Source organism: Paralichthys olivaceus, chromosome 1, assembly GCF_024713975.1.
Source record: "Paralichthys olivaceus isolate ysfri-2021 chromosome 1, ASM2471397v2, whole genome shotgun sequence".
NCBI classification, from domain to species: domain Eukaryota; kingdom Metazoa; phylum Chordata; class Actinopteri; order Pleuronectiformes; family Paralichthyidae; genus Paralichthys; species Paralichthys olivaceus.
In genome coordinates this window covers 11,887,786-11,914,775 of record NC_091093.1, presented here as the reverse complement: position 1 = coordinate 11,914,775, position 26,990 = coordinate 11,887,786, and the positions used below count along the sequence as shown (strand labels likewise).

Below are 26,990 nucleotides of genomic sequence, written 5' to 3'. Positions count from 1 at the left end.
CAAAATGGCAATTTTATCCTCAAACAATACACACACACACACACACACACACACACACACACACACACACACACACACACACACACACACACACACACACACACACACACACACACACACACACACACACACACACACACACACACACACACACACAGCGACAGATCACAACTCCAGTCTCCATCATTTAAACTAGAGAACCTTTATTAAATAATTCATGGTCACTTTCCATGAGGTCTCAGTTTGATATTCCTCATCTGAAAAAAGAACTAGTCGACCATTCCTCTGGTTAAGTGTGCATATCAAGGCTGACCTGCATGGCAGGACAGGGGGAGCTGACTGTCTTCCCCAAAACAGAATAATGAAGAGCAGGGCTAGTGTCAGTCCACTTTCAATTCAAGCGTTCAACAAAACATAACCAGGACGAGCTTCAAATATTCCCCTGCTTCTAATAAAGCATGATGGTTTTAATTTCCATTTCATTTTTTTTCCCTTAAGTGAGGAACTCTGAATTAATTGAACTGAAAGTGAAGTGAAAACAGTCCTGGATTTAAGAGTGCTGATACTACAAACAACAACAAGAAAGAAAAACAAACTGCAGATTTTCTGTTCGAATCGCTCATTTTTCAATTCACATGTGAACTGACAAACTGAAATACCCATATGAAGGAAACTGCAGTTTAACAAACCTACTGAGAAAGAATATCTGTTTGAATTTAATAATATTGCCCTTATGGGCTTTTAAAGATTCTATGACCTTATTTCCCAAAAACGTTTCTCCTGTGGGCAAACGAGTCCATCCGTACTAACGACGGCTTCACAGAAGAACAACAGATCTCAATGAAAAAGTGCTTTGTATTGTTCACTCAGTAATTCAAAAACTAGAGCAGTATATTCACTACACAGGATCGATTATTAAACGTAAAGCAAAACCAATGTGAAAGATATAACTGGGTAAACACACTGCATGTTGCAGAATTGTTGTGAGAGGGCTTTACATGCCGGCAGCGTGGTTTTCTGGTGTCAGCTGACATGGGACAGAAGCAACTTTGGTAATAAGTGCCCTGCTAAGAAAAAGGCTACAATGTCCTGTTCAAAAAAACAAAAGAAAACATAAACGCACTGAAATACTGGCCTGTGTGAACTGTGTTAAACTGAGGGCTGGGCAGAAACAGGAAACCACGACTAGGATCTGTTAAGTAAGAGCATTCACACTTATGAATATGTTGTGACTATGTATCAAAAGTTCCATATACAGTGAGTAAATAGCCAACATGGTGGAAGCTTATCTGCAAATGTATCCAACTGGCACTTTCAGTCAAAAATATAAGGGCATACAATGGTTGAGAATGACAGAAAAATGGCAAAATGGTTAACACATTTCTATCACATCAAATGTCACTGATGTCTCTGCAACGGCAGCGATTTTTTCTTTTTTTTCTTCTTCTCAAATAACTGATACATACACGCAACATACAGGTTTCACTGTCCGCTATAGTCTTAGAGTTGGTTAGGTAGCAATCCCCAAAAAAGGAGCTCCACGCGGCGTCAGCGGTTTCAGCTTCTCTGCTATAAGCAGCAGAGCTGAAACGTCTCCTCTGAAGTGTGTCTGCTGCCTGGCCTCCCGTCAGAGTCTGGCAGTTCTGGCTCTTCTGGATGGAGGCCAAAACTAAAAGAAAACCCCTTCCCCAGAGTCTCCCACAGCCTTGACAAGAGCTTCTGTAATTTCCTTCTGCTTTGAAAAAACCCAACAAATCATATTCTCTGGTCCACCACCACTCAGGGTGTAGTGTAGCTGCTCGTATCCTTGCCGAAGTTGTAATACTCCTCCATGTCTTCCATGTTTGCTGTGGTGAGTTTCGTGAGGTTTTGGGAGCCACCATTGTCCAAATTGTCTGGTGAAGTAAAGCTGAAGTTCTGTCCTTCATACTCTCCCTGGCTCTCCATTTCTGGAAGAACTTCTGGAAAATACCAAAGAAACATCTCATTAAGTACATTTCAAAAGCTACATTATTCCATAGAATACATAAATCAGTCTCACCACGTCACAGAAATTCTAACATTCCAATCTGTTTTAATCTTGCGTGCACAAGTTATGAACTTGTTGACAAAAGATAATTTGCTTGTTCATGTCTGTGTGCAGCAAAATGATTCCTGCAGATGATAACTGTGTCTCCGTACATGAGCGGCGAGAATTTCCAAGGTGATCAGCTGAGTTCTCTCCATCATGGAAGAAGTGAGCATCTGAGGTCATTAGACACACATATCAATTTTTAATAAATATCTTGTGAGCACAAGATTAAAAAAAAAAAAAATCACCTGAGGAGATTTTAGAGGCTCTGTGGGTGTAGGCTAATTATGTTCATGTGGTTTTCTTGCTGAAGTGTTGACAGGAAAGAGTTCTTAAATCAAAAGAGTTAAAATTATGACACAGTGCAGTGGTTTGCATTGTCACCACCAGAAGGTTCTTGGTTCAAGCAAGCATCGGCATGTGTTAGCTGTGTCTGTGTGGGTTTCCTCCAGGTATTCCAGCGTCCTCCCACAGTCCAAAGACATGCAGACTGGGGTTAGGTTAGTTGGAGACTTTAAATTGACCGTAGCCTGTAGGTGTTAGTGTGAGTATTTGTCTCTATATGTTGGCTCTGCAGTACATTGGCACTGCCTGTCCAGGGTGTACCCTGCATCTCGCCAAATGGCAGCTGGGATTAGCTCTAGTCCGATTATAAAACCTCTTATATTTATAAAGGTGATACTTTTTTAGATTTAGAGCCACTTAAATTACATAGGAAAAAAATTATTTCTATGTATCTAATTTCTAGATTAGATTTTCCTGAATTTCTAATAAAAAAGAAAAAATATATCCTTTAGTCATTGTTATTAAGAGTTGAACACAAAATATCTATTAATCGAGAGCATGATGTTTGATATAAGATCTGATATGATTCACAGGCTCGCTGCAACACAAGCACTCAACCCCAGAACTGATTCAAATGCAGCTGAAGTCAACATGAAAATACATGAGATCATGTTTGATGTTTGTCTGGTCAGAAAAATAAATCAATATTGAATGTCTCAGCCCAACAATAAAACAGCCAACATCAAAACATCTGATGTCGGCTTCAAAGCCGTCAGCAGCAGGTTCATGATCAGAGCGTCACTAATGACACTGATGTGTGACACCACTGAAGAACCAAAGGAGCATGGATCCAGTTTTTTCGATGTGAGGTTGAACATTGCTAAAGATAAACACATATATTCAATGACTCTTTGTTAAATCAGAGAAGATGAAGAGACAGTTTGTACAGACGTCCTCACCTTGTCCCTCTGGTGAAACGTCCATCCCATGTTTGACCTTCATGTGCCTGCTGAGGTTCCCCTTCAGGTTGAACTTACTGGTGCAGTAAGGACACTTGAAGGGCTTACTGCCAGCGTGGAGGTGCATGTGGCCCAGCAGGTTGTACATTCTGTTGAAAGACTTGCCACATACCTGAAAAAATAAGCAAAAATCAACACTGATATTTATAACCACAGACATACACAGAAAATATGCAGTAAAGCACTGGTCGATGGTTAAAATATTATCGGGCTGCCCTACAATAGTTTGCTCTAAACTCTGGGCGTTTCTCTCACTGTTTGAATGTGTTTTTCTTTTCTTTTTTTTTTTTTTTTAAAACAGCTGATATTAAAGTGTGAAACCTTAACAGGCTGCAGCTCCAAGCAGGAGATAATCTCATTTCTCTTTTGACACCTCTTGTTGACCTTACTAAGTTGGTTTATGACCAATTTAGTAAATCAATTACATCAACAATGACTCCTCTGTGCAAACTAAAGTTAGTTCCACAAGATTCTGTGTTCGGACAACTTCTCTTCAGTACAGGGCCGTGATAAGGACCATCATGTGCTGCTAGGGAAAAGGCTGCGGAGGCCCCCATCCCCAAGCTTAAATTCCAGAGGAACTGAACTCCTACTCCACGCCAAGCCAAAGTTTCTTCTAGAAAACTGCCCACTTCAGATATCAAGAGCCATGTATGTAATGCCTACAAATCTCCTGGACCGCCCCAGTTAACCTACAGACCATGTTCACACCGCACTGTCTTCTCCCATTCTGGACCAGAGAAACTTTTCATGCAGAGTTCATGGACTGCAGCTCCTCAAACTCCTCATAAAGCTCTGAGAGTTGCACATCAGTTCCTCTCTGTGCAACTGGAGCATGGACGTCCTGACATGATTCACAGGGTCGTGGCAACACCAGCACTCAACCCCAGATCAGCACTACCTGCACGTTCTCAGAGGACACCAACGCCATCAGCGGCATCACAAACAGTCACGTGTCTGCTTACAGAGCAGAAATGAGTGTCAGGAGATCCTGTGCTCGTTGTCAGTAAGACTAAGGAGCTGATTGTGGATTGATTGTGAGGCTGCGGAGAGGGGAGCACGCCCCCATCCACACTAATGGAGCAGCAGTTAATACATCAGCTTTAGATTCCCCAGGATTTACATCAGCGTGGATCTGAGCTGGTCACACCACACAGGTGAGATTTTAAAGGCAGAAAGACAGTGCCTTTTCTTCCTCTGTCATTCCAGCCAATGATTTTTCACCAGCTGATCCAGAATGCTGCTTCATGTGCACTGACAAGAAGTAAGAAAAACATATTAACCACATATTTGTCATTGGCTCTGCGAATTCTGAAATCCTCCTCCAAATCCTTAAAAGCCACCATCACATCTTATGGAGTTCATATTTCCCTTGTCCCCCACTAGAACACTGCATTCCTTCAATACAGCCTTGCTTGTGTTTCTGAGAGTCTCTAAAAGTAGTAGTAGATCACCAGTCAGATCCTTCAGATATCAGACTCCTCTCCTGTAGAACCAGCTCCTAGTTTGGGTTCAGAAGGCCTGGACTGCTGGGGGACTTCCCATGAGGCACATCTCGCTTTCCTTTCATCTCTGTCTGTACTATTCAGATCCCATTAATGCAGTTCACAAACTCTGCATCTTATTCTCCTGTAATTTAGTTCTTTCTTGTCTCTCTCCTCTCGTCTGCATCTGTGACCCCCCCCCCTTTCTCTGTCTCAATCTAACCGGCTTGATTGATGATTTGGTGCATATTAATAATCTAGACTCTTCACATAGTCCTGTTACATCATATTAATATAACACCAAGCAGTGTATGGAAAACTTTTGCCAAAAATGTCCTTCTGTCCACAGTGCTACCAGCACATAAAAAAATGTGGACTCCAAATTTTACAGACTTTCTCTGAACTCTGATTCAGTATTGGTATGGAGTGCAGGATTTAGTTTTTATAGAACATTGTTGGTACAAATGTTTTATTTTTGTCACACGATTTATTCAATGGATTGATTGTGAGGCTGCAGAGAGGGGAGCACGCCCCCATCCACACTAATGGAGCAGCAGTTAATACATTCATCAGCTTGGAAACATGTCTTTCAAACATGACAGGTTGTTTTGGCGTCCCGAGTGATTAATCAAGGTCAAATACTCACCTTGCACTTGAATGGCTTGACAGGTAGGTGGACTATCATGTGTGTCTTGAGGGTCTGTTTCTGGATGAAGCTTTTGAAGCAGACGTGACACTGGAAGGGTCGAACGCTGTTGTGGATGAGCATGTGCCTCTTCAGGTTGGCAGACAGGGTGAACTCTCGTGAACACACGTCACACTTGTGGCCTTTCATTCCCTGCAGAGTCCAAACAGAAGGAAAGTGTTAGTTTTTCATTCTGATATAACACAGAGCATATCAAGTTTTTTTTTCATTTGCCACATTGTTTAGTAAAAGTGTGAGAGAAGTGAAATAACTGCTGAATTCACAGGTTCTCAAACAGTGAGGGGAGGTGTGAGAGACTGAAAGAAAATACTGTCTGAGGTTCATACAGGTCTGAAATTAATTATAGATTTAGAACAACTTGAGATGAATTCTTATGATTTGGCTGCTTTGTCCTGATTAACAACATGGTTAGTGTTGCAACAGCTCATGGAGGTCACTGCTGACACCCCCTCAAACACACACACACACACACACACACACACACACACACACACACACACACACACACACACACACACACACACACACACACACACACACACACACACACACACACACACACACACAGCTGCTCTGAGTCATAACTTGGTCACATCTGAATGCACAGGCGGGGGGGAATTACCTTTTTCAATTAATGTGACCGTCTTTCATATTACTGATACTATTAAAAGTCCATAAATATCTTCTATCTACTAATTTCAGAAATATCTGACTGTAAGTGGAGCACATATTTGAAAAAAACAATCATTTCATCGGCTTCACACTTGGCATGTGTATTGTTAAAGACCTAAGGAAATGCAGTGTTGAGTTTGGTGCGATTTGGACATATTATACCTTTAATATTAATACAATGTGTATAAACAGTTGACCAGTGCTCTGTGGCAGTTGTGGCTGGGAGTCGTCAACATAAATGCCATTGTCGATTGCAACATTGGCACATTCACGACAATGGCAACAACTGATCCTCCAGTTCGGAGTTCTGCATCCTGAGTTGAGCTTCACTTAACTTTGAATAAACAGGTGCAGCTGTGGTGATGCAGATTCAGGGTTCTGTGGACTGAGTCCAGCAGCAGGTAATTACTTGCTCCAGCTCAATCACTGCAGGTCACTTTTACATTTCTAGCATGTTAAGAATAGGCACTGCACTAGTGCTTAGAAATCACTGAAAACAACAAATTCATTTGACTTATGAAAATAATGCAGTGACATTAATCTGTACATCCATTGGTGTGTTGCAAACAGAAAATGCTGGCAGATGTCTCGTTTTTGTCTGGTATGGCTGTATAATGTGTGCCTATAAAAACTACTGACTTAATTTGTGCTACTGTTACTTAACATCTAATTTTTCCCAGAAAACATAATTGGTGGTATAATCTTCCTGCTGAACGTGCAGCCCAAAGAGGAGGTTTACTCTCATGGACAGAACAGCCTTGGGGTTTTATCATGTCATGGAAATATACTCTTGTTAAAACTTCTTAACCTAAACATCCTTTCATCTCGTATGTGAGATATTTCTTTGACCATAAATCCAAGGCAGCCATTTTAGGTTTACCAAAAGGAGGTGACTGTAGTGCCAGTGCAAAATGCCTCTGTACCTGACCTTATACTGCTCCCATTATATTGTCAACCACATGCAACAGGAAATGTATAAACACTGTGAAGCAGGTCACAGACGCAGACAAGTCGCAACACCTAAGATTGCTCGTCGAAATGAATCTGCATCATAAACACTGCGCTCTGCAGCCAGTGTCTGCAGATAGAAAGGTGGCACTAAAAAAGTGGATTCTGGAATATTGAGAGGAACAGATATGTATCACAGGTGGTAGGTCAAGGAACAGCACCTGTACAAGCAGACAAATTCGGTGTCAGTCCACCTACTGCCTGCACAACAAATGGATGTTGTTGCTGTTGTCCACCAGGGGGAGCAGTGGATAGACAGCAGGCTCAAATACAAGGCACAAAAGAGAACTCCATTGAGAATATGGACTTTTCTGACATTGTGATGACAAGTGTGACTTAAGATTCAAATTTAGATAAATACTTCTACTACAAATTCAGTCCTTTCTTTCATCAGATTTTTCCCTCCTCACGTGTGTGTGAGTAACTGTGATCCATGTGTGTAGAACAGACAGTAGAAACTAACTAACTGCAGCTCATTCAGACAAGGATTATAATAGATAAATACATGAGAATGCCTTGTCTCATGAAACAGGTAATTTATAGACATTTCTAAGTGAAAAAGATTTTGTTTTACAGCTCACAGTAGAATTAAAACATTTTTTCAGGCTCTTCCATCAGCCCAGTTCTGTTTTGTTAACATGAACAAATGTCTTTTCAAAGCTTGAAACTCTATTCTCTTGATGATGTTCCCAGGAGACACATCCTGCAGCTTTTCTAGTGAACAGTGAATAGGTGATTAACTGTGCTAACAGAGACAGAACGAAAAAAATGTTTCCTGATCTAAACCTGGTAGAACTACAAAGAAACAGGTCTTAAGAACTTGTCACAAAGTCTGTCCTTTGTAGCTGTGTTTAATCTATTAACATTTTTAGACTGAGGGGCTGATTAGTCAATGCTGCAATGGGAGATTTTTGTAGTTTCTTCTGCTGTGGCTTCAGAAATTTCAGACCAGACCTGGTAATAACATCCGTCCTGGGAGATCTGATCAAAAGTGCTAAGCGTTAAGTTCTTCTGTTCACACCTGGCATCAAACTGTGTCCTGAATATGTCTCCTGCGAACACTTGTGGTCAGATCTAATTTCCCGCTTCATATGCAAATAAACACTTGCATCATTTGTGTTTGTGAAGACCAAACAATGTGGTTTTTACCTAGTCTGAGTTCACTGATGTCACTTTCACTGTGTGTGTGTGTGTGTGTATGTGTGTGTGTGTGTGTGTGTGTGTGTGTGTGTGTGTGTGTGTGTCCATCTCTGAATGTTGTCTGAGTGATCAGACCTCAAGACAAATTAAGGATATATTCAGACCTGTGCTTAGCACTGACCACTTGTGATCCAATCACTCAGGTCAAATGTTAATACCAGGTCTAAACAGGGTCTTAGTCACCACAAAAATCTGACATACAGACAAAAGGACGCAGGAAGAAGGATGGATGCCTGCCTGGATAAGTGCTCTTACCTGTCTATTCACCCAGATGTCAGTGGGTAAAGACAGGAGATGAACTGAGGTGAGGCCTGTGGTAATCCAATAGTGCCTATTTATCATGTGTCTGTTTGCATTCGTTCTCCACTATTGTTGGCTTTTGCATGAAAAAAAAAGATATTTTAATTCATGGCCTGTGTGTCACAGTCAGGGTGTCTGGGTGGGAGCAGTAGTGTCAGGTGTCAGTACCTTATGAGTGAGTGAGTGCTGACGGAGGTGGTGGAGCTGAACAAACTCCAGGCCGCACTGGGAGCAGGTGTAAGGCCTTGGGCTCTGATGCTTCAGGAGGTGGTTCTGGAGCTGGCTACGGTATGCAAACGACTTGTTGCACTCTGTGCACTGGAAGGTGTGGGGGCCCTGGTGGCTTGTCTGGTGGCGCTTGAGGTGGGCGTAGGTCGGGAACTCCATGCCGCACTGTGAGCACACGTGGCAGCGACCCCGCTCATGCTTCACCTCATGTGCTCGCAATTCGCTGGGATAGGCGAAGCCGCGGCGGCAGAAGCGGCAGCTGTAGGGCTTGACGTCGGTGTGCTGGAGCATGTGTCGTTTCAGGTGGCTGGTTTGAGTGAAGCCTTTCTTGCAGACGGTGCACTTGTGGGGCCGCGTACCTTGGTGGGTTAGCAGGTGGGTTTGGAGGTGACTAGGCTGCTTGAACAGCTTCCCACAGTGAGGACAGGCGTGAGGTTTTATGCCATTGTGGCCAAGGATGTGTGTGACCAAGTTGTATTTGGAGGTGTACGATTTATCACACATGCGGCACTTCCAACGCTTCAGACCGTCTCCCACATCTACGCAATAAGATTCATCAATCTGGATGTTGATATCGAGCCGGTCTACTCTGCGACCGCCGTGCCGACGGGGCGGCTGTGGTTGTGGAGGCTGCTGGTGCTGTGCTCCTCCAGTCCCATCTGTCCACATCATGCTCTGGCCGCTGTCTTCGTACTCGCCCCCCATTCCCATTTCTCCCGAGTCATAGCTGCCCACTTCACTGGTCTGGAAGTAGCTGCTGATGGCTTCATCCTGCTGTGTAGGCTTCATCATGTTGTTCCCCTGATGTTCTACCTCTTCTTCATCCTCTCTCCCAACTCGACCATGGCCCACCATAGGACGCTGGGCCTGCAGTCCTCTGTGGCCCTGCTCCCCTCCTCTATGGCCCACCTGTGAGGGCGGAGGGTGTCCGTGTGTGTTGGCTGGCGGTTGGGTTGTTACCTCCCGCTCACACTCTGCACAGTTCTTGTTGGTGCCTCTAAGGGTTGCTGGATCGACTTGTACTAAACCACCTCTGGGAGCCATGTTGTTAAGCATATGGACACAGGATGACAATCCAGAATTCACCCCTTCCCCCTTCACATGAGATGAGGACACGTCACCGCCTTGAAGGCTGTGACGATCAGGGCCGACCATTTTTACGTCTGGATGTTGAGGCGGCCCTTGATGCCACCTCCTCTGACTGCAGCTGGGTTGCATCTGACCGTCTTCTCCCAAGTTGTCTCCTAAGTAATCTCCGTTGGCTCCGATAAGCTGGTCTGCGTACTCGTAGTCGACTCCGTCTACTGGAGGCGCGGGGGACTCTTTGGGTTCACCGGTATAGAAGCCGTTGGGTGCAATTGTAGCTCCAAACACTTCATTCTGGGAGATGAGACCTAGCACGGCGGCCTGGGCCAAGGACAGCACAACTACTGGATCTGTCTGTGTGCCTATGTCCACCAGCCTGGCCATTACCTTGGGCTCACATCTACCCAGGCGCCGGCTCGCCTCCTCCTGGAAGAGACAGACATGAGGATGGTCAAGGCATCAGCACAGCAAGGAAGCAATTCACAAATACATATGTGACTACAAATTGAGATTGTGATGACTCATTTTATTGAGGGGATGAGGATACTACACCACATAAGTTGCTGTTAATAACTTAATCATGTGGTTTCCATTTGAAAATAATGGAAAAAAAGCCACTATGATGATTTGACCACAGTCGAACTACAGCACTCTAAAGGTGATCCAATATGGACCAAAAAAAGTGTAGAGGCTCATCATCCAATCTGTTTCTTTGAGCTGGTTGTCAAGGGAGAGGGAGAAGGAAAGAGAAACAGGTGTTGGTTTCATAGAGCTGAGTGTTGCATCACTAAGAAGGATATACAAAAAACAGAGATAAACCTGAGATTCCCAAATAACTTGTTCTGGTACAGGAGGTCAACCTGAAACCCGACTGTCCACACTCAAACTTTTAGATCCAGTGACAGAGACACAGTAACCATGAGCGACACCATCCTGATTCAGCTCTCCATGTAAGGCTAGTGTGTGTGTGTGTGTGTGTGTGTGTGGTGGTGGAGGGGGGGGGGGGGGGGGGGGGGGGGGGGGGGGGGATTAGATGGCCTACTGATCTACACACAAACACAAGTAAGAGAGGAGGAAAAGGAGAGAAAGAGGAAAAAAACTGTGCAAGATTAAGATACGAAAAAAATGGAAAAGCAGGAGAGGAAACAAACAGAGGAGAGCAGAGAGAGAACAGAGGAGTAGACAAGGAAAAAGCAGATACAGAAAGAGGGAGGGAGGGAGAAAGGGAGTGAGGGAAAGAGAGGGCTTAGACCAAGCAGGAGTCTGGTGGAGGGGAGGGGGAGAGGAGAAATGAAAAAAGAGAAAATGAAAAAGGTAAAGGAAGAAAGAAGGAGAGATAAGGAGAAGAAGGGGGAGGGGAGAGAGGGAAGGAGGGAGGCAGAGAGAGAGAGAGAGGGAGTTAGGGGAGAGTGAAAGAGTGAGTGTGAGGCAGCAATAGGAAGAAAGAGAAAGATATGTTGAGACAGAGAGAGGGAGGGAGGGAGAGAGAGAGAGAGAGAGAGACAGGCAGTGAGACACCAGGAGACAGAAGGAGAAAGAAAATGACAAAATGAAAGCCAGACAGAATGAAAGATAGAAGGAAAAAAAATGTGAAGTAAATACATGAGGGAGGAAAAGGGAAGAGTTGACAAAAGCTCAGAGGTGGATGAATGGAGAAAGCGCTAATTAGACAATTCTTAATTTGTGAGAAACTGCGAACGGCAACTTTAAAAACAAAGAACACCCCCAAAAAATAAGAATCTCCGTCAGTAGCTTTTCTTACCTGACTTTCAGCCTCAATGTGATCAAACCCATGTTGCCCACCACCTCAATGAACTACCGCTTAACATGCTACGAGTGAGAGCTAATGAACTCACCACACTCCTCCTGTTGTGGGGTTTCAGGTGCTTCAAGGATCTCATTCTTCGGCGTGAGTGTTGAGTGAGCGAGCGGGCAACGTTCGCCTCCTACTTATACGTGAGGGATGAGGGGAGGCGGGGCTAACACTCCTCACCCTCCCTCTCTCTTCTATTTCACCACAGTTTTCAGAAGTGAATCTGGTCACACCAACGCAAACACAAACCAGACACAAACAAACTGCAAACTAAATACTCTCCCAACATTCAAGGCGGTGGTGAGCAGGTTTAAGAGGATATATGTCTCCTTGATAGTGTGGTGATAAATGTCCTCACCTCAAGTCACAAGACACACGCAACAACAAAAAATAAAATTGATATCATCTCAGTGTGTAACGATGAACCCTCCAGGGATGCCTCCCGCCTCAATCACCAACATTTCCTCCATCTCTGTCTGTCAATTTTTGTCTTTGTTTCTGCCAATCCCTGCCTGTCTCTCACCCTTTATCTGTTTATTCCTTCAGCTCCATCTCTTACTGAGTCCTTTTTTTCTGTCTCTCCCTCCCTCTCTCAGTTTCTTCTCTCCCTCTGCCTTTGAATCTCTCGCTCCTCTCATTTATCAAGTAAGGTTTATGAGTAGAGAAGAAGAATTGGAGAGACTGTTTCGTGCTCAGACTCGGATGCAAGTGCAAAAAAGATAATGGGAGGGGGGGGGGGGGGAGAAAGAGAGGGAGAGAGAGAGAAAAAGAGGGAGAGATGGAAGGTGACTGACAAGGAGATGAGCAAATGGAGAGAGAGAGAGAGAGGGAGAGGAGGAGGGACTGGAAGGAAAGAATACTGTAGGAAAGGAGAGGGGAGGGGGTGGAGGGGAGAGACAGAAAAAGAGGGAGAGAGAAAGAGACTGAGGGGGATGGGGAGAGTGGAGCAGAATGCGGTAAAAGAAGGAGAAGAAATGGAAGATGGATGAAGGGAAGAAAAGAACAGAATGAGAGTTACGGGAGGGAATAAAGGTATCGTACGACTCGTAATGATGCATGGAACAGCCCAGAGGATCCCCCTCTCACTCAGACACACACAGGGCCACTGATTTACACCTTCGGAAACATCAGGGTTCAAGTGTGAAGAACTCTAATCTCTTTTCAAGTCGTCTTGTGATCAGCGTACCACCAGCGAAATTAGGGATGCGTGGAGAGATGAGATAGTCGTGGAGCTGTGAGATCGTGCCAGTGGTGGCGAAAGAGTCCAAAAAGGTCACACACTTCGTGCCAATTATGAAACTGAGACAACACAAAAGCTGCAGAAGGAAAGTAGAAGAGTCAAATGACTAAGTTAAGTTACATATGAAAATATTAGGGCCTGACAAATATTGTTTTTTGGGGCCCGATGCCAATAATTACATCGGGGATTCAAAAAGTTCTGATACAGATATACTTTTTTTTTTAATTGTCAATAGTACCTCATACATCTTTTAAACCCTAATGTCACAGAAATGTAACTGAGGCTTGAAGAGTTCCGTTCAACCCTAAAAAGGATCATAAATAACACATACTTAAATACAATTTGAATTGAGAAAGTAAACCTATTTTCTATGTAAACTATAAAAATCGATTTTTCACTATCACTGTAGAAAACATCACGTAAAAACACTGAATTTGAAAATAATTAAATTAAATTACACTTAAAATGTTATCTTGTATATACTTTGACAGAAACAATTTGGAAATGTGTCGATTGATGCTCTGCTCAGGTATCTAATATGTGAGAATTAAGGGTATTGTCAAATTCTAAAAGTTTCCTCATTCGTGTTACAGACGACTTAAACAAAACGGCATATTTTGAAGCATGGGCAAGTGAATAAGAAAACAATTACAATTGTTGTCGATTTATTTTCTGGCACCAATTATTTAACCAAACAGCTCTAAAATAATGACAAACTTATTTTCCTCTAACTTCCAACGATTGTGTGTTTTATGCCTGAAACCGACCTGAGCTGGATGTTTTCAGGCACATGCATACTTGTATCCAACATCATTACAAACATTTCACCTTATTTTCTCATTGTGTTTCTCAGTTTTGTGTGAGCGCACATATTCAGAAATACTTAGGACCTGAGATGTGAAAGGCAGGGGATGTCCTGCCTCCACTTTCAGAGGCACTGATTTCTTTTTCCATCTAAATTTTACTTTTCACAAATAGTTGATGCTCTTTGGGGTTATGCTACAACCCATTTCCTATCAAACATAACTCAGTCAACCACAAAACTCCACAAGATGTTTGCACTGCATAACCTTTAAAATTTAAAGTGGGAATCATGTCACTTGCGGTAACTTCACACCCTTGGAGGTGAACAGCCTGTCACCTGTAGCTCTTCCCTTCTTCGTCTAACTGCTTACTGTTCCTGCTCCTGACTGGTCTATTATTACCTGCAACAGTTCACACTTATCATCCGTCCAAAATACCAACCCTAACTCAATATTTACAAAACCCTTTCATAGAAGCATTTTTGATTAACCATAGTATTGGTATGGCTTTACTCGCCGACAAACACAATGCATTTCCTGCGACCATTTTACAAAAGTCGACCTAAACTTTTTATCTGATGCAAAACACACTGTAACTACTGCAACCCTCTGTTCTGGCTGTGCTACCAACAACAAACATCTCTCTGTCATAGTAACAGTTCCCCTGAGATACAATCAAATGGGAGCAGGAAGTGAAATACGACCAAAGTGAGACACATCCTGATAGCAGGTGTAAACTGCACTCAGTCCAGCTGGATGCAGACTCGCTCTAGATGTAAGTGGATAAAAGACACTGAGCACAATGTCAGAGCCTGACATGGTTCACACAGACCAGGCTGCATTTGACCTGTGCAAACTACCAGTGATGAACAATGTAGCTATAGGGGTATTTTATGTCAATAGAAAACTAAAAATCGATAATTGTAAAAGTTGCTCAATTCATTTATGAAGCAACAATGACAAATATTTATTGGTTCCAGCTTCTTCGATGCGATGATTTCAAATTCAGTTGCATTACAGTCGGGTCATTGGTTCCCAATGTGTGTCGCCATTTAATGTATTACCAATCTCAAAATAAATGTAGTAATGGTTCACTGTCACTATAAAGTACGAAGCCATACATTGGGAATTTTAATTGGAAATCAAACGCACGTCCACAGTTGCTAAATTCAAGGTTTTTCTTTAACATAACTAAAGAAATTTAAGATCAGCGTTTGGATGCTCCTTGTCAAAATGTACCATGGGAGACATAGTTAGTGGCAGTCAAATTATATTTTTATCCTGCTTCAGCTTTTTATCAATGAACCAGATTTCTTCAAACATGGTTCTTCTTTGCCACTGAAGGATTTTCCAAATAATCCAAGCCGAAAAGATGCTCCAGCTGTAAATCATATTTGATTTTCTCTTTAGACACTAATGGGACGTTTACATCCTTGACCACAAGCACCTACAACAGCACTACTTTATAATTCCACAACTCAATTATACTGAAATATCACCAAACTTATCCATGCCAAAGATCAACGCTTGCATTTAACTTACTGTAAATCCTCAACCAGCGATCAAACGCTTCCAGCTGTGCAGAGGGAACAGTGGCGTTCATTAAGCCATGCTGTCTGTGAACCTGACAGGTAAGGCGGTCACATGTTTCATCTAGTTTACATTTCCCTCAGGATGGTGGCTGCCATTTGCGGTCACTTTGTGGCCCAGCAAGTTAACCACTTGTTGAATATAAACAAATAGGCAACCGCCATGTTGAAATAAAAACAGCTAGCTTGGGGACAGATTGTTAAAGGATGCCGGTGATTATGATTTGGGTTAATGAGAATAATATAGGCCAGAGACGGCCACAGAGATGGACTTGTTAAAAAAGAAACAAATGTGAAATTATGGAGAGGGAAGACAGTTTTTGTTCATGATGCTGCTTTTATTAAAAAAACTACCTCAAACATGTTTGTTCTTTTTCGTAGAAAAAAATGTTTTTAAATAAAGTTAGAATCATAAATGTCAATGGGGAGTTTGGTAAACAACAAGATAGAGAGAACATGGAGGAAAGACAGAGAGAGAGAAAGGGAAACTGCAGAGGACAAAATGGGGCGTAATAGAGGAAGCAGAGAGAGAGAGAAAGAGAGAGAGAACAGATGATTGGATGGAATGAGAGAGGGATTGAAGGGGGAGGGAGGGGAGGAGATAAAGAGAACAGGGAGGGGAGGGTGGATGAGTGAGTGAGTGAGTGAGTGAGTGAGTGAATGGAGAGAGGAAAGAGAGAGAGAGAGAGAGAGAGAGAGAGAGAATGAGAGGCAGCAGTGGGGGAGGGGAGGATGTAAAGGGAGAGCAAGAGAAGCAGGAGAAAGAGAGACGGAGTGTGAGACAGAAAAAAGACAGAAGAGAGGGAGAGAGAGAGGCGGAGGGAGAGAGAGAGAAAGAGAGAGAGAGAGATGGGGCAGAGAGCAACGTGAGAGCAAGAAAGAGAGAGGGAGGGAGGGGCAGTGTGCAACGTGAGAGAGGAAGAGAGAAAGAAAGAGAGACAGAGGGAGGGAGGGAGGGAGGCAAAGAGAGAGAGAGGAGAGGGAGGGGTAAAGCATGATGGAAACCGAGAGCAAGACAGGAAAAAAGGGAGGGAGAGAGACAGACAGACAGACAGACAGACAGAAAAAGGGCGAGAGAGCGAGGGACAAGAAGGGAGGGAGGGAGAATGAAAAAGGGAGAGAGGAGGAAAGAGGAACAGAGAGAGGGGGAGGGGAAGAGAGCTAGAGCGACAAAAACAGAAAGAGGTTGAAAAAATAGGGAGAAAGAGAGGGAGGGAGAAAGAGAGAACAGAACCTATCTCGCTCTATTTTGTAGGTTTCACAAAACATGGATGCAGGAGAAGAAAAAGAAGAATGGAGAACACACACACACACACACACACACACACACACACACACACACACACACACACACACACACACACACACACACACACACACACACACACACACACACACATAAATAAATAAATAAATAATTAAAATAAAATAAACCAGCATCAGCTCCATCCAGGTACATTGTGATGTCACAGCCAAAGGCCCTCATCTTTCACTCTTCACATCTGCTGCAGCACTCAACAATATAGTACAACTGATATATTGGCCGACTTTATCTCATCACACATAGATTGGTATCACTGTATTGCAGGGGCTGAGAAAGCTGCACCCTTCCATCATCCTCTCATCTCGTCCTTGTTCCCATGGACTCACTCAGTTACAATGTGGGCTACAGGTTGTAGTTCTGTTTGAGCCTCTATTTGTTTACATTTTGCCAAACTGGCATCATTAAAAGCATGCCCATGCCAGCCATGCCAACTGAGCATAGTCATGCAATATTATGTGTAGCCCATAGATTGTATAAAGATAAGGTGTAGCCCTGCTATGTAAATTTGGTTTTAAAGTTTGATTATTCAATGCTACAAAAATAGGGTGAGATGTGTAAAATTAACTGCGGATTGGTCAGGCGAACATATCAGCCGGACATCAATACTGCACCTTTACTCCGTGGTTCCAAATGACATCACAAAGCAAGATGGCAGGGACTGAATCCAGGTTTTTTTGACATAATGTTTATTCAGTGGGAGGAAAAGTAAATACATAGTCCATCTTTATAGACAGTCATTAATGTCAAGTTACATCACTGCCAATCGGAACTTAGGCCAAGAAAATACCCATGATTAATACAGTCATTTGACCTGAGAACAAATCCAAATTGTACCCCTTCACACTGAAGCCAAACCCTGATATTCATGTAGATTTTTAGTTGATCTACAGACAATAATCAGATTTTTTTCCACAGCCAATTAGTTGGCGTTAATTAAATAAATAATAATAGTTAATAATAATAATTAGTTAATTATGAATAGACATAAAACACTTGTATGTGCAGCATATTAATTATTAGACCTGTGGCTGTGTGGGGCACACACACAAGAGGATTCAGTTTGGTCTTATGTGCATCACACACCAAGTGACAGGTAAGAGCATCATCTCAGAACGCCTGTTTGTGGAGAAATGCTTGACCCTCACAGCCTGAGTTGATGTTTTGACGGCTGACCTTGATGGAATTTCTTCCAGTGGTGCAGAGAAAAAGAGGCAAAGAGTACTTCATACAACTCTACAATGAAGCAACGCAAAGTAAGAGACCTTTTACTATGAATGTGCAAAGACCCAAATTGGTTCAACATGAAACTCTTGTGTGACAAATTAAAATATGGCAGGCTGCCACACAGAGCAGAGAGCACTGGTAACCGACCCCTGCTCAGTATCTGAATATAACCTAAGCTAGGATATCATGGTTGAGAAAGAAAGTGCACCAGTACTTAACTACATTTAAGTAATCTATATTAAAAACATGCAAGTTCATGCGACATGAGTAAAATGCTGCGCACTACAGAAATCGATTGATGATTAAGGTGCAATATGCACCCGCATTTAAAATCCAGGTGGTATTTATACTCTCAGGAGGGAGAATATAAGAATTGGTATTTCTGACACCTTAATCATTTTATGCCTTCATAGGTCACAGGAGGAGCAGAGGAATAAACAAGAAGAGCTGACTTCACAGGGTCAGAAATATTTCTCTAGATTACTGGTTTGGATGCAAAAGCACAAAAAGGAAGACATGACCCTAGCAAAAGTCAGAACATGATCACCACCAAAAGTGACCACTCTGAAAGGTCAAAGGGTCCCGACACACCGTGCTGACCTCAAAGAACTATTACTACACAAACAGACTGACCGAACATCATGTCCTCTGTTGTACTGAGAACAAAAACTTGGGTTCACGGCTGGTTTGAAGAAAGAACACATCAGCAATTACTTTTCAGGCTAAATAGACAGTTAACCATTCAGAGCTCCAACTCTGCAACTCAAAGCTGATCAGACTTTAGGCTGCAGTTCTAAGAAGGTATGTTTCGTCAAAGTTGTATTTTTTTTTGGATGTTGTTCTGTCACACTCTGCACACTCACAATATATCACACTGTCAAACAATGCAGAGACTGACCATTGTCTAGAATGGGCCCTTTATATTTTTGATTTAGATTGTAAGCGGATCCTCTCTTCGGTGGCCGCCATGTTTTTTAAAGTAGTCCAAACTGGAAAAACCAAACACCTTTTGAGTTTTTATGACAACTGAAGGCTTCCACAGGTTCTCTTGAATGTTTGGAAGGAGGGTGAGGTGAGGGGTATTCAGCTGCAACATGCAACTTCACCACAAGATGTCACTAACTTCTACAGACTGAACCTTTAAATGAAAATTATTGAGATTGCCACTTAAGTACTCAAGTATTGAAAACAGACTTCTGAGAAATCTAAATGATGACAAAAGCATTTTGAGATAAGGTTGATAAACAAAAAAGGCTTGTAGACATTTAAGTAAATCTTTTTATAGAATTTGGATTCTGAATACTTTGAATACTTAGTCCATTTCCTTTATTTGAAATAAGTAGAGAACAACTAATTTTAAGCAAGCTGTTCGTATTGATCTGAAACCAACATTACTTGTTATCTAACATATGCATTAATGCTTCCAGCAGGTGTAAATAGCAGATTTATTGTATCCTATTTGCAGTACTTGAGGCAAGTATACATTATAATATATTTATGAGGAGCTGTCCTTTGGGAATAAAGTTCTACATTCTCACACACGTGGTATGTTAACTCCAGCTCTTCCCGCTTACATCTTATCTCTCCTCTCTTTAAATGTGAGAAAAAAAATTCACACCACAGTCCTGTTGAACAGCTCAGTCTTTCAATACAGATGTGAAGGGACAGAGAAGATGAATCTGGTTTTATTCAATCCAAAGCACTCTAACAATATGAAAACATCAGCACCAGATGTCATTTTATTCTTAGCATGGTTCACCCTTATGTTACAAATTAATTATTGTGCCATAGCACACTAAAATATAATGGGATGGAACCATCAAACAGAATCCCTTTCAGTGGAAGTATGAAAAAAGACACAATTTAAATATATGTTTACTATATGTTGACTCTGCTGCTTTGTTAAATGCTGCTGTGGGCCGACCATTTTGTTCCAGTGCTTTGTAACTAACAGTTTCAAACTAAATCGCTCCTTTATCCTCCTCTCAGCCATCACTCTGTTCTCATGTTTCCATGGATACACCCCCATTTTCCTCTCTCACTTTTCCCCATTTTCATCACTTGCTTCTTATCTCTTTTCTTCCAGTATCTTCCCCTACACTCCTTCACTGCTCTGTTGTTCTGCCCCCACCCCAACCCACTTCCCTTTAAAGAATGAATTTGATGCACACGTGGAGATAGAAAATGTATCAGCAAAGATGTAACCTATTAAACCACTTAATACAATTCATTTAATTGATACTAGTCCTGTACTTACGCAGAGCAGCAGGGGCCACAAATTCTGTTTTTTGTTTACATTTAGCTGTTTATCATTTCAGCTGGTTGCAGACCACCAAACTTTTTTGACTTAGTGCATCGAGTGGAGATAGAGGCAAGACTCTTCGAACAGGCCCGTCTATACAGACATCTTTAGGACCCCCTCAATAATGTCATTAATAATGGAAGATAAATATTCTCAGAAGGCTCCTGGAGGGAGATTAACAAAGACAGTTGGTAAAGACAAGGCATTCTTCAGAAAACTATGGAAAATCTGGGTTGTCAAGGCAAAGAATTGCTCACAAGCCCAAAGCAGTGCTCCTGGAGGAAACAAGCTAGTGCTGAAATTGTTCTGTTTTATTTACTCCTTTCTTCAGCAGCGACACTTATCGTTTTGGGAAAAGACTGCATCAAGTCATTGTGCCTCAAGAACGAGTGTGAAAAGGTAAGGTGTTCAGTTGACACACAATGACAAAAGAAGATGCTAAGGTAATTTCACGTTTCCAAAATGTGCGTCCGAAGTGCTTAAAGGTTCAGTGTGTAGAATTTAGTGACATCTAGAGGTGGAGTTTCATGTTGCAGCTGAACACTCATCTCACCCTCTCCTTCCAACTTGAAAGAGAACCTGTGGTGAACTTCAGTGGTCATGAAAACTCAGAAGGTTTTAGTTTGTCCAGTTTGGACGACAATAAAAAAACATGGCAGCCTCCACAGAGAGGACCCTCCTCCATGTGAATATAAAGTTTTGAAATATAAAACGGCCCATTCTATGGTAGAGAAAACAACAATTCACACAATTTAGATTAAACACACCAGTGAAAACTACAATTATTTTATATTCAAATAAACCTTTAAGTAAAGCTGCAGAACTGTTGTCATTGCGTTGAACAGATTAATGAGCACATTTACCAATGAAGCAGTTTATTTCATAAGTACTAGAGCTGCTACAATTAGTCGATTAATGAATAAGTTGAATGACGTAAAATGAATGAACAGCTATTTTGACGTGTTTTTTAATAAATATTCATGATAATGTTTTTTTCAAATATAATGATTTGCCGATATCCTTCTTCTGGATGTTTATACTGAATAGAGATTTTAGGGGTCAGAGGTTAGTCATAAAAATCAAGACACTTCATGACATCACCTTGGGAATTCGTGATGGCATTTTTCTTACTATATGTTATAAAGACCAAACTATTAATTGAATATTAATGAATAGAATCTGATGCTTTTATTGAATGTTAGCCTGAGAGATAATGGACCCTAATTCTACACCAAGCATTTAATGCTTGTTCAATGTGATGTGATTTCTTGAGCTATGAGCTCCTCTATCACCTGTGATTCCAAGCATTACGCAAATAACCTTAAGAATCAGCCAAAATCTGCCTGAGGACTGTATTCATTGAAACCGGTAGGGATGACAGTAATCAGGTGTTTCTTTTGTTTTTAGAAGAATCAATGGTTTTGTGTCTTATGGTGAGAATTTGTTATTTATTCAAAAAAACATTGATACTAAATGGTCAGAATAAGTATTGAATATTCTTTTCTTTCCACAAATACAAAATTTGAAGGTATCACATTTATTGAAATCTGAAGACAAGATTTCTCTCACAGACATGACCCTACTGTCTAATACAACTTTTTACCCTTCATGGACTCAGCATAAAGTCAATGTCAGCAGTAATGGCTAAGCAACACCAATGTCAAGCAAATCAACACTGTAAAATGGCTGCACTGTCTGACACAACACAATCTATCCACAGAGGTGTACATCATTAAGAGTAAAACTATTCAGATAATGAGCCCATGTACTGCACAGTGTCATGCCAAAAGCCTGAACAGTGCCACAGAGTAAGTGTGAAAGCAAAGGGAGGAATCGAGAGGATGTGAAACAGACATGGTGAGAGAAAGAGTCAAAACAGTTATGCTTGCACAAACACATGCATTAAATGCATGCACACAAACACACACAAGGCTAAAATTACATTGTAAAGGGTATGAAGTAGGACACTGCTTCACATTATGCTGGAAGGTGGTATTTAGCTAAGTGAACAGCTGATTGCAGTGACATGAGGCTAAAGGCTAACACAGTTGCAAACAGTATATTCTGCACTATACCAGATCAGCCCACACGATTATGGTCCAGTCATGATTCAATACTTGGCTAATTATCATAAAGTATGGGGAAAAAAGACCTCTGCAGGTGTTAAAACAGTGAATATTAAATTCGCAGATAATTAGCAGATTGTACAAAACCACGTTTTGACTAACTGAAGCAAAACAAGTTACACACTACAAATGTTTTTCAAGCAGAGTTTGGCAGAGTACGAGGACTGACAGGCCCAAAATGACTCACCAGACAGCTAATAACAACTTCACACAGCTAAAGCTGGTAAGGACAGCATCTAGCAAGATCAGCAACAAGACCAAAAGTGACAGGCACAACTTGCAGCTAATGAGCATTATGTAGTTTGTTAAAAGATTCTCCTGCATACATCTGACATTAAATATACTAGTGTATAGAAGCAGCTATTTTGCCAGTCGTCTGGTTTCTCACAGAAAATTCTGACGGGAATGCCGGATTTATTATTTTTGCAGTGATGGTAATCAACCAAGGTATTCAGAATTTACTTGATGGTTGCACCAGATGAGAAGTTTACAGATTACCTTGGCCATTCTAGATGAATAAATGTACTAAAATCAATTACTAACACAAATGTGAACCTCTGGGTAGCGCAGGGGATCATCCAAGTAAAGAGCATTCACCCTCTGGGAGCCAATCCATCCAGTCGAAATTTACAGATTATGAAGAATAAGTGAGAATTTATAATATATGGTGACACCAAAGGAAAAAGTCAGGGGATCGAGTAAGTCCCAATGCTTCATACTCTGGTAACCATGAACATCTGGCAAATATTCTGTACCCATCCATCCAGTAAATGTTCACAGATTATAAAAAATAAGTGAGAATTTATAACATATGGTGACACCAAAGGAAAAAGTCCGGGGATCGAGTAAGTCCCAATCCTTCATCCTCTGGTAACCATGAACATCTGCCAATAACTCTATACCCATCCATCCGGTAAAAGTTTACAGTTATAAAGAATGAGTGATTCATCCCCTGTGGTCCATGAATGTCATGAAAATTCCACCACATTTGTCACTATTGTCATTTCACTACAGAATTAAAATGTCAACCTTTTGATGGCAATAGAGGACAATTCAGAAGATCATCACAGCATCAAGGAAAATACAGGATGAGTGTTGAAGAAGAATGTGCCATCAGACTAGTTAAATCATCAATAAGTGACACTTTGTTTTTTTTAGTCAGACAATAATATTTAAAAAGACAGCTGTGTTATTTTTTTGTCTTTCAAAATAGACAAGCTGCATTTATTGATAATAAAGCCATAAAGAGTAAACTGTCAGCTAGCTTCGGTAACACAACTAGTCTTAATTTGTTATATTTTGAACAATGCCACATTGCAGGGCTTGTTTCCAGAAGGCCTGAGTATTGTGGTGTTTAAATGGGCCTACACATTACACTCACAATGCTCACACCAACTGGCATTACGCTCTAGAGGTCGTTCAGTAACCAACAGGCCCCAACATTAGGTCTTTGTGCTTCGAGAAACATCAGCCTCTTTTTTTAACCCTGCCTGCAGCACGACTGTGCACTGCAATGTGCTGACACCATCATCGGCTATTCTAAACCTTTTACCACAGCTTCAGTCCCACATCCAGATAAAGGGTGGAGAAAAAAGAGAAAGCTTAACTTTCAGTCATTTCATTTATAAAAGAGATGTGACTAATTTCCAGAGTCTGCAAAGATGATTGGGTTTTTTTCCCCCTGAAATACTGTGGATGTCCTGATGTGCATTTTGTTTGGCCCTGCTGGACCTCATTCAACACAGTTCCCCTGCCCACTGATGATCCATGGATGAACAGTTTATGATCCCCTGAGTAGCATACAGATTGTGTCGTAGCAGCAGCAGTGTAATAACACAATATCGATCCAAACTTGGGAAAATTCATTCATCACTGTACAACTCAAGCTGACAAAGAAATAAAAAAAACTGCACGGAACAACTTGAAGGCATTAATTCTGCAGACAAAGTACAAAACTAAATTGTTGACAACTTGCCAGCTTTTTGTTGATCTTGACAAATTTTCAAGTGAACTATTATTACATTAGGTTATGAGATCATCATACACATTGTCAAAGACTGTTACATAATCATTAGCAATCTTTCCACGCTTCAAACAAAGTGGCCCGGTCCAAATAAAGAAATGCAATGTCTGCAAATCACACTGCATGAAAATCACAAGGCAGAGCAAATTCAGTACGATAGTCCATTGACACAAGGTTAACACAGAAGACAACAAATATAGCAGCCAACTGAGAGACAGCAAGTTTGCAAAGCAAATTAAAATTTGCAGAGATGCCTTCCAGCAATAACAGACTGGAGATATTATCATCAAACAGTCGAAGTCAAAGAGCCTCAAAACTGCATTCTGGGAGGCAGAGCACTCCAGCCATGACAGGCCATCCACTAGAGCTGCTTGACTATTCAGGAAAAATAGCACAGTAAAAGACCAGAAATGCTCTCCATACAAGACAGGTGGGGGTGCACTCTACAGTGACAAAACACCAGGCCAACATCACTTGACTTACATTTGTAAGGCAACAAAATAATGTGCGGGGATGCTCAACCATAGAGCAGCAATGAAATGGAATCTTCTGATGAAACGCTTCAGTAACACTGATCGGGGGGTGAGTTGAACAGCGGTGGTTGACGCCCTTCACTCCCTTGGGCACCGAGATGATGAGGTCAGTGAAAAGTGTCATTTCAGGACTCTCGTCTGTTCAAAGTGATATCAGAGAGGGTCAATTCCACACAAAGAAGTCCAGACAGCAAGATCTGCAGCACGGCACAGACACCTTGCTGAAGGACGCTGACTCATTTGAATATTTCCATGCAAATGACCATCAATCTGATGACCCGAAAATATCTTTTCAGTCGCTGCCAGCCACTGAACTGCACTGACTGACACTGAGCTGCACCACAGCACATCTCCAGTCCCCGGGGCTGCCAACTGGTATGCTCAGTATGCAGCTGCCTTTTGCTGCATGCGGTTGCACCATTGCACATTATGTGACGAGACAGTGCATGGCAGGTATGCATGGGGTCAGCAGTGTGATCACTCACTTTGGATTTCCATTCCATTACACGAGAATGACACTAAAGCAGAAGAAACTAAAGGCACGACCACCAGGACAGGAAGTGATCCTGACAGCCAGCGTAGATGCAGTGCCTTCATTAGTGCAGAGGAGGATATGAACCTGTAGCCTGTCAATGATCCCTCAAGTGAGGAGGCAGCCGACCTGGTGATAGCCTGACCCACTGGAGCAGACAGGCAACCTACAGGTTATCTGCTGCTGTGCATCTCTCTGGTGCGACCCAAAAACACCCCCCCACCCCTCATGTGCGACCAACAATTGTGGCCTCCAGTGTACATTACATCCACCAGGGCTGACAGACATTAACTCAACACCTGGACTGTGGCTCAAAATAAACCTGTCCACCTCGTGTGCAGAAGTAGAAACTTGCTCTGCATAAGATAAGTTTGCGGTGAAAACTTTGTTGGAGACGGAGCTACAGGGGAGACATCTGGGCCTCCAGTGGTCTGGCATGAGGAGGTGGGTCTGGGCTCAGTGATGGACAGACCCGGGATATAACGTGGCCTGGTGGAGCCCCCTTCAACACTCCTCTATGCGTCTCTTTCCCCCATTCTCTCCATCCCCCTCTTGCACTCCCTCGACGCCATCTGTTTGTGGCATGAGAGAATGTGGAAGTAAAAAAAAAAAGACGACATTTTGCCTGTAGTTGCTGACCTACATCGACCATTTGTTTTCGGAGCCCCGCACCGACACGCACAGACAACCCGCGATGAGAAGAAGCAAACAGACGAAACGCAGAGGCGGTGGGGGAAAAATGGCCTCACACACACAAACACACACGTATGGCGGCTACATTTAGCGTCCTGCTCAGGAGGAATTTCATAAGTTACGCTTGAAGCACTCCGCCTCCTCTACCTCCGCCTCGCCGGCCCGGACAAGTCAACGCTCCGGCGAATAAAGCAACCGTCCGCCGCCGCCGTCCGCTACACGGGGAGGGGGGGGAGAAACACAGAAAACCCTTCCACTCACCTGGTTCCAAAATCGGTTTATGGTGGCGACGTGGCTGTGGTGGACGTGGACGTGGGAAACACAGTTACAACGGTGGGTCCCCGTTGTGTGTAGCAGGAAGGAGGGAAGCGAAGAGAGGGGCTGACGTGAATGAATAAACAACTGAGCTCCTCCTCAACGCCACAAGTAAAAGGCGGACTTAGTGCGACTCAGCAGCGGCAGCTGCCATTAATCATCATCTGCATTTCCACTCCAGCTCTTAATAACCTTTTCTTTTGACCCAAGCGGCTTCAAAACACATCCACGATCATTTCTGACAGGAAGCCGCTGGTTTGCTGTGTTCACACAAACATCCCCCGAGGAGGACACTTCCACGATTCTGCATCTGCATGATTTGTTATTGGAGATAGAAAAACTCAAACATTTTAATATGATTGTTAGAGTAAAACATCATTTTGATGACATTAACACAAACCACCAGGTGGCGCT

The 26,990-nt window shown here is 42.4% G+C and overlaps 1 protein-coding gene across 3 annotated transcripts; it reads right to left on the bottom strand.

Moving 5' to 3' along the window:
* Positions 1-183: 183 nt before the first annotated feature.
* On the bottom strand, positions 184-26,663 carry znf710b (zinc finger protein 710b). Of its 3 annotated transcripts, none has more exons than XM_020080223.2 (5): positions 26,523-26,663; positions 8,914-10,485; positions 5,506-5,697; positions 3,316-3,487; positions 184-1,961 (listed from the first exon to the last, which is right to left on the bottom strand). In XM_020080223.2, exons 2-5 carry the CDS (start codon positions 10,441-10,443, stop codon positions 1,780-1,782), a joined length of 2,076 nt encoding a protein of 691 aa, XP_019935782.1. In that variant the 5' UTR covers positions 10,444-10,485; positions 26,523-26,663; the 3' UTR covers positions 184-1,779. The 3 variants fall into 3 exon arrangements, with proteins under 3 accessions (XP_019935782.1, XP_069376367.1, XP_069376477.1); XM_069520266.1 differs by lacking the exon at positions 26,523-26,663 and adding an exon at positions 11,916-12,078; XM_069520376.1 differs by lacking the exon at positions 26,523-26,663 and adding an exon at positions 11,822-11,982.
* Between the last annotated feature and the right edge of the window lie 327 nt (positions 26,664-26,990).

Bases quoted from the DNA above. Each gene is read 5' to 3' on its own strand.
- znf710b (XM_069520266.1), bottom strand. From the start codon at position 11,960: ATGAGATCCTTGAAGCACCTGAAACCCCACAACAGGAGGAGTGTG. The intron at 3,488-5,505 runs GTGAGTATTTGA...TTATTTTTTCAG, and splicing joins TCAAGCCATTCAAGTGCAAG to GTATGTGGCAAGTCTTTCAA. The intron at 1,962-3,315 runs GTGAGGACGTCT...GGTATTTTCCAG, and splicing joins CGTTTCACCAGAGGGACAAG to AAGTTCTTCCAGAAATGGAG.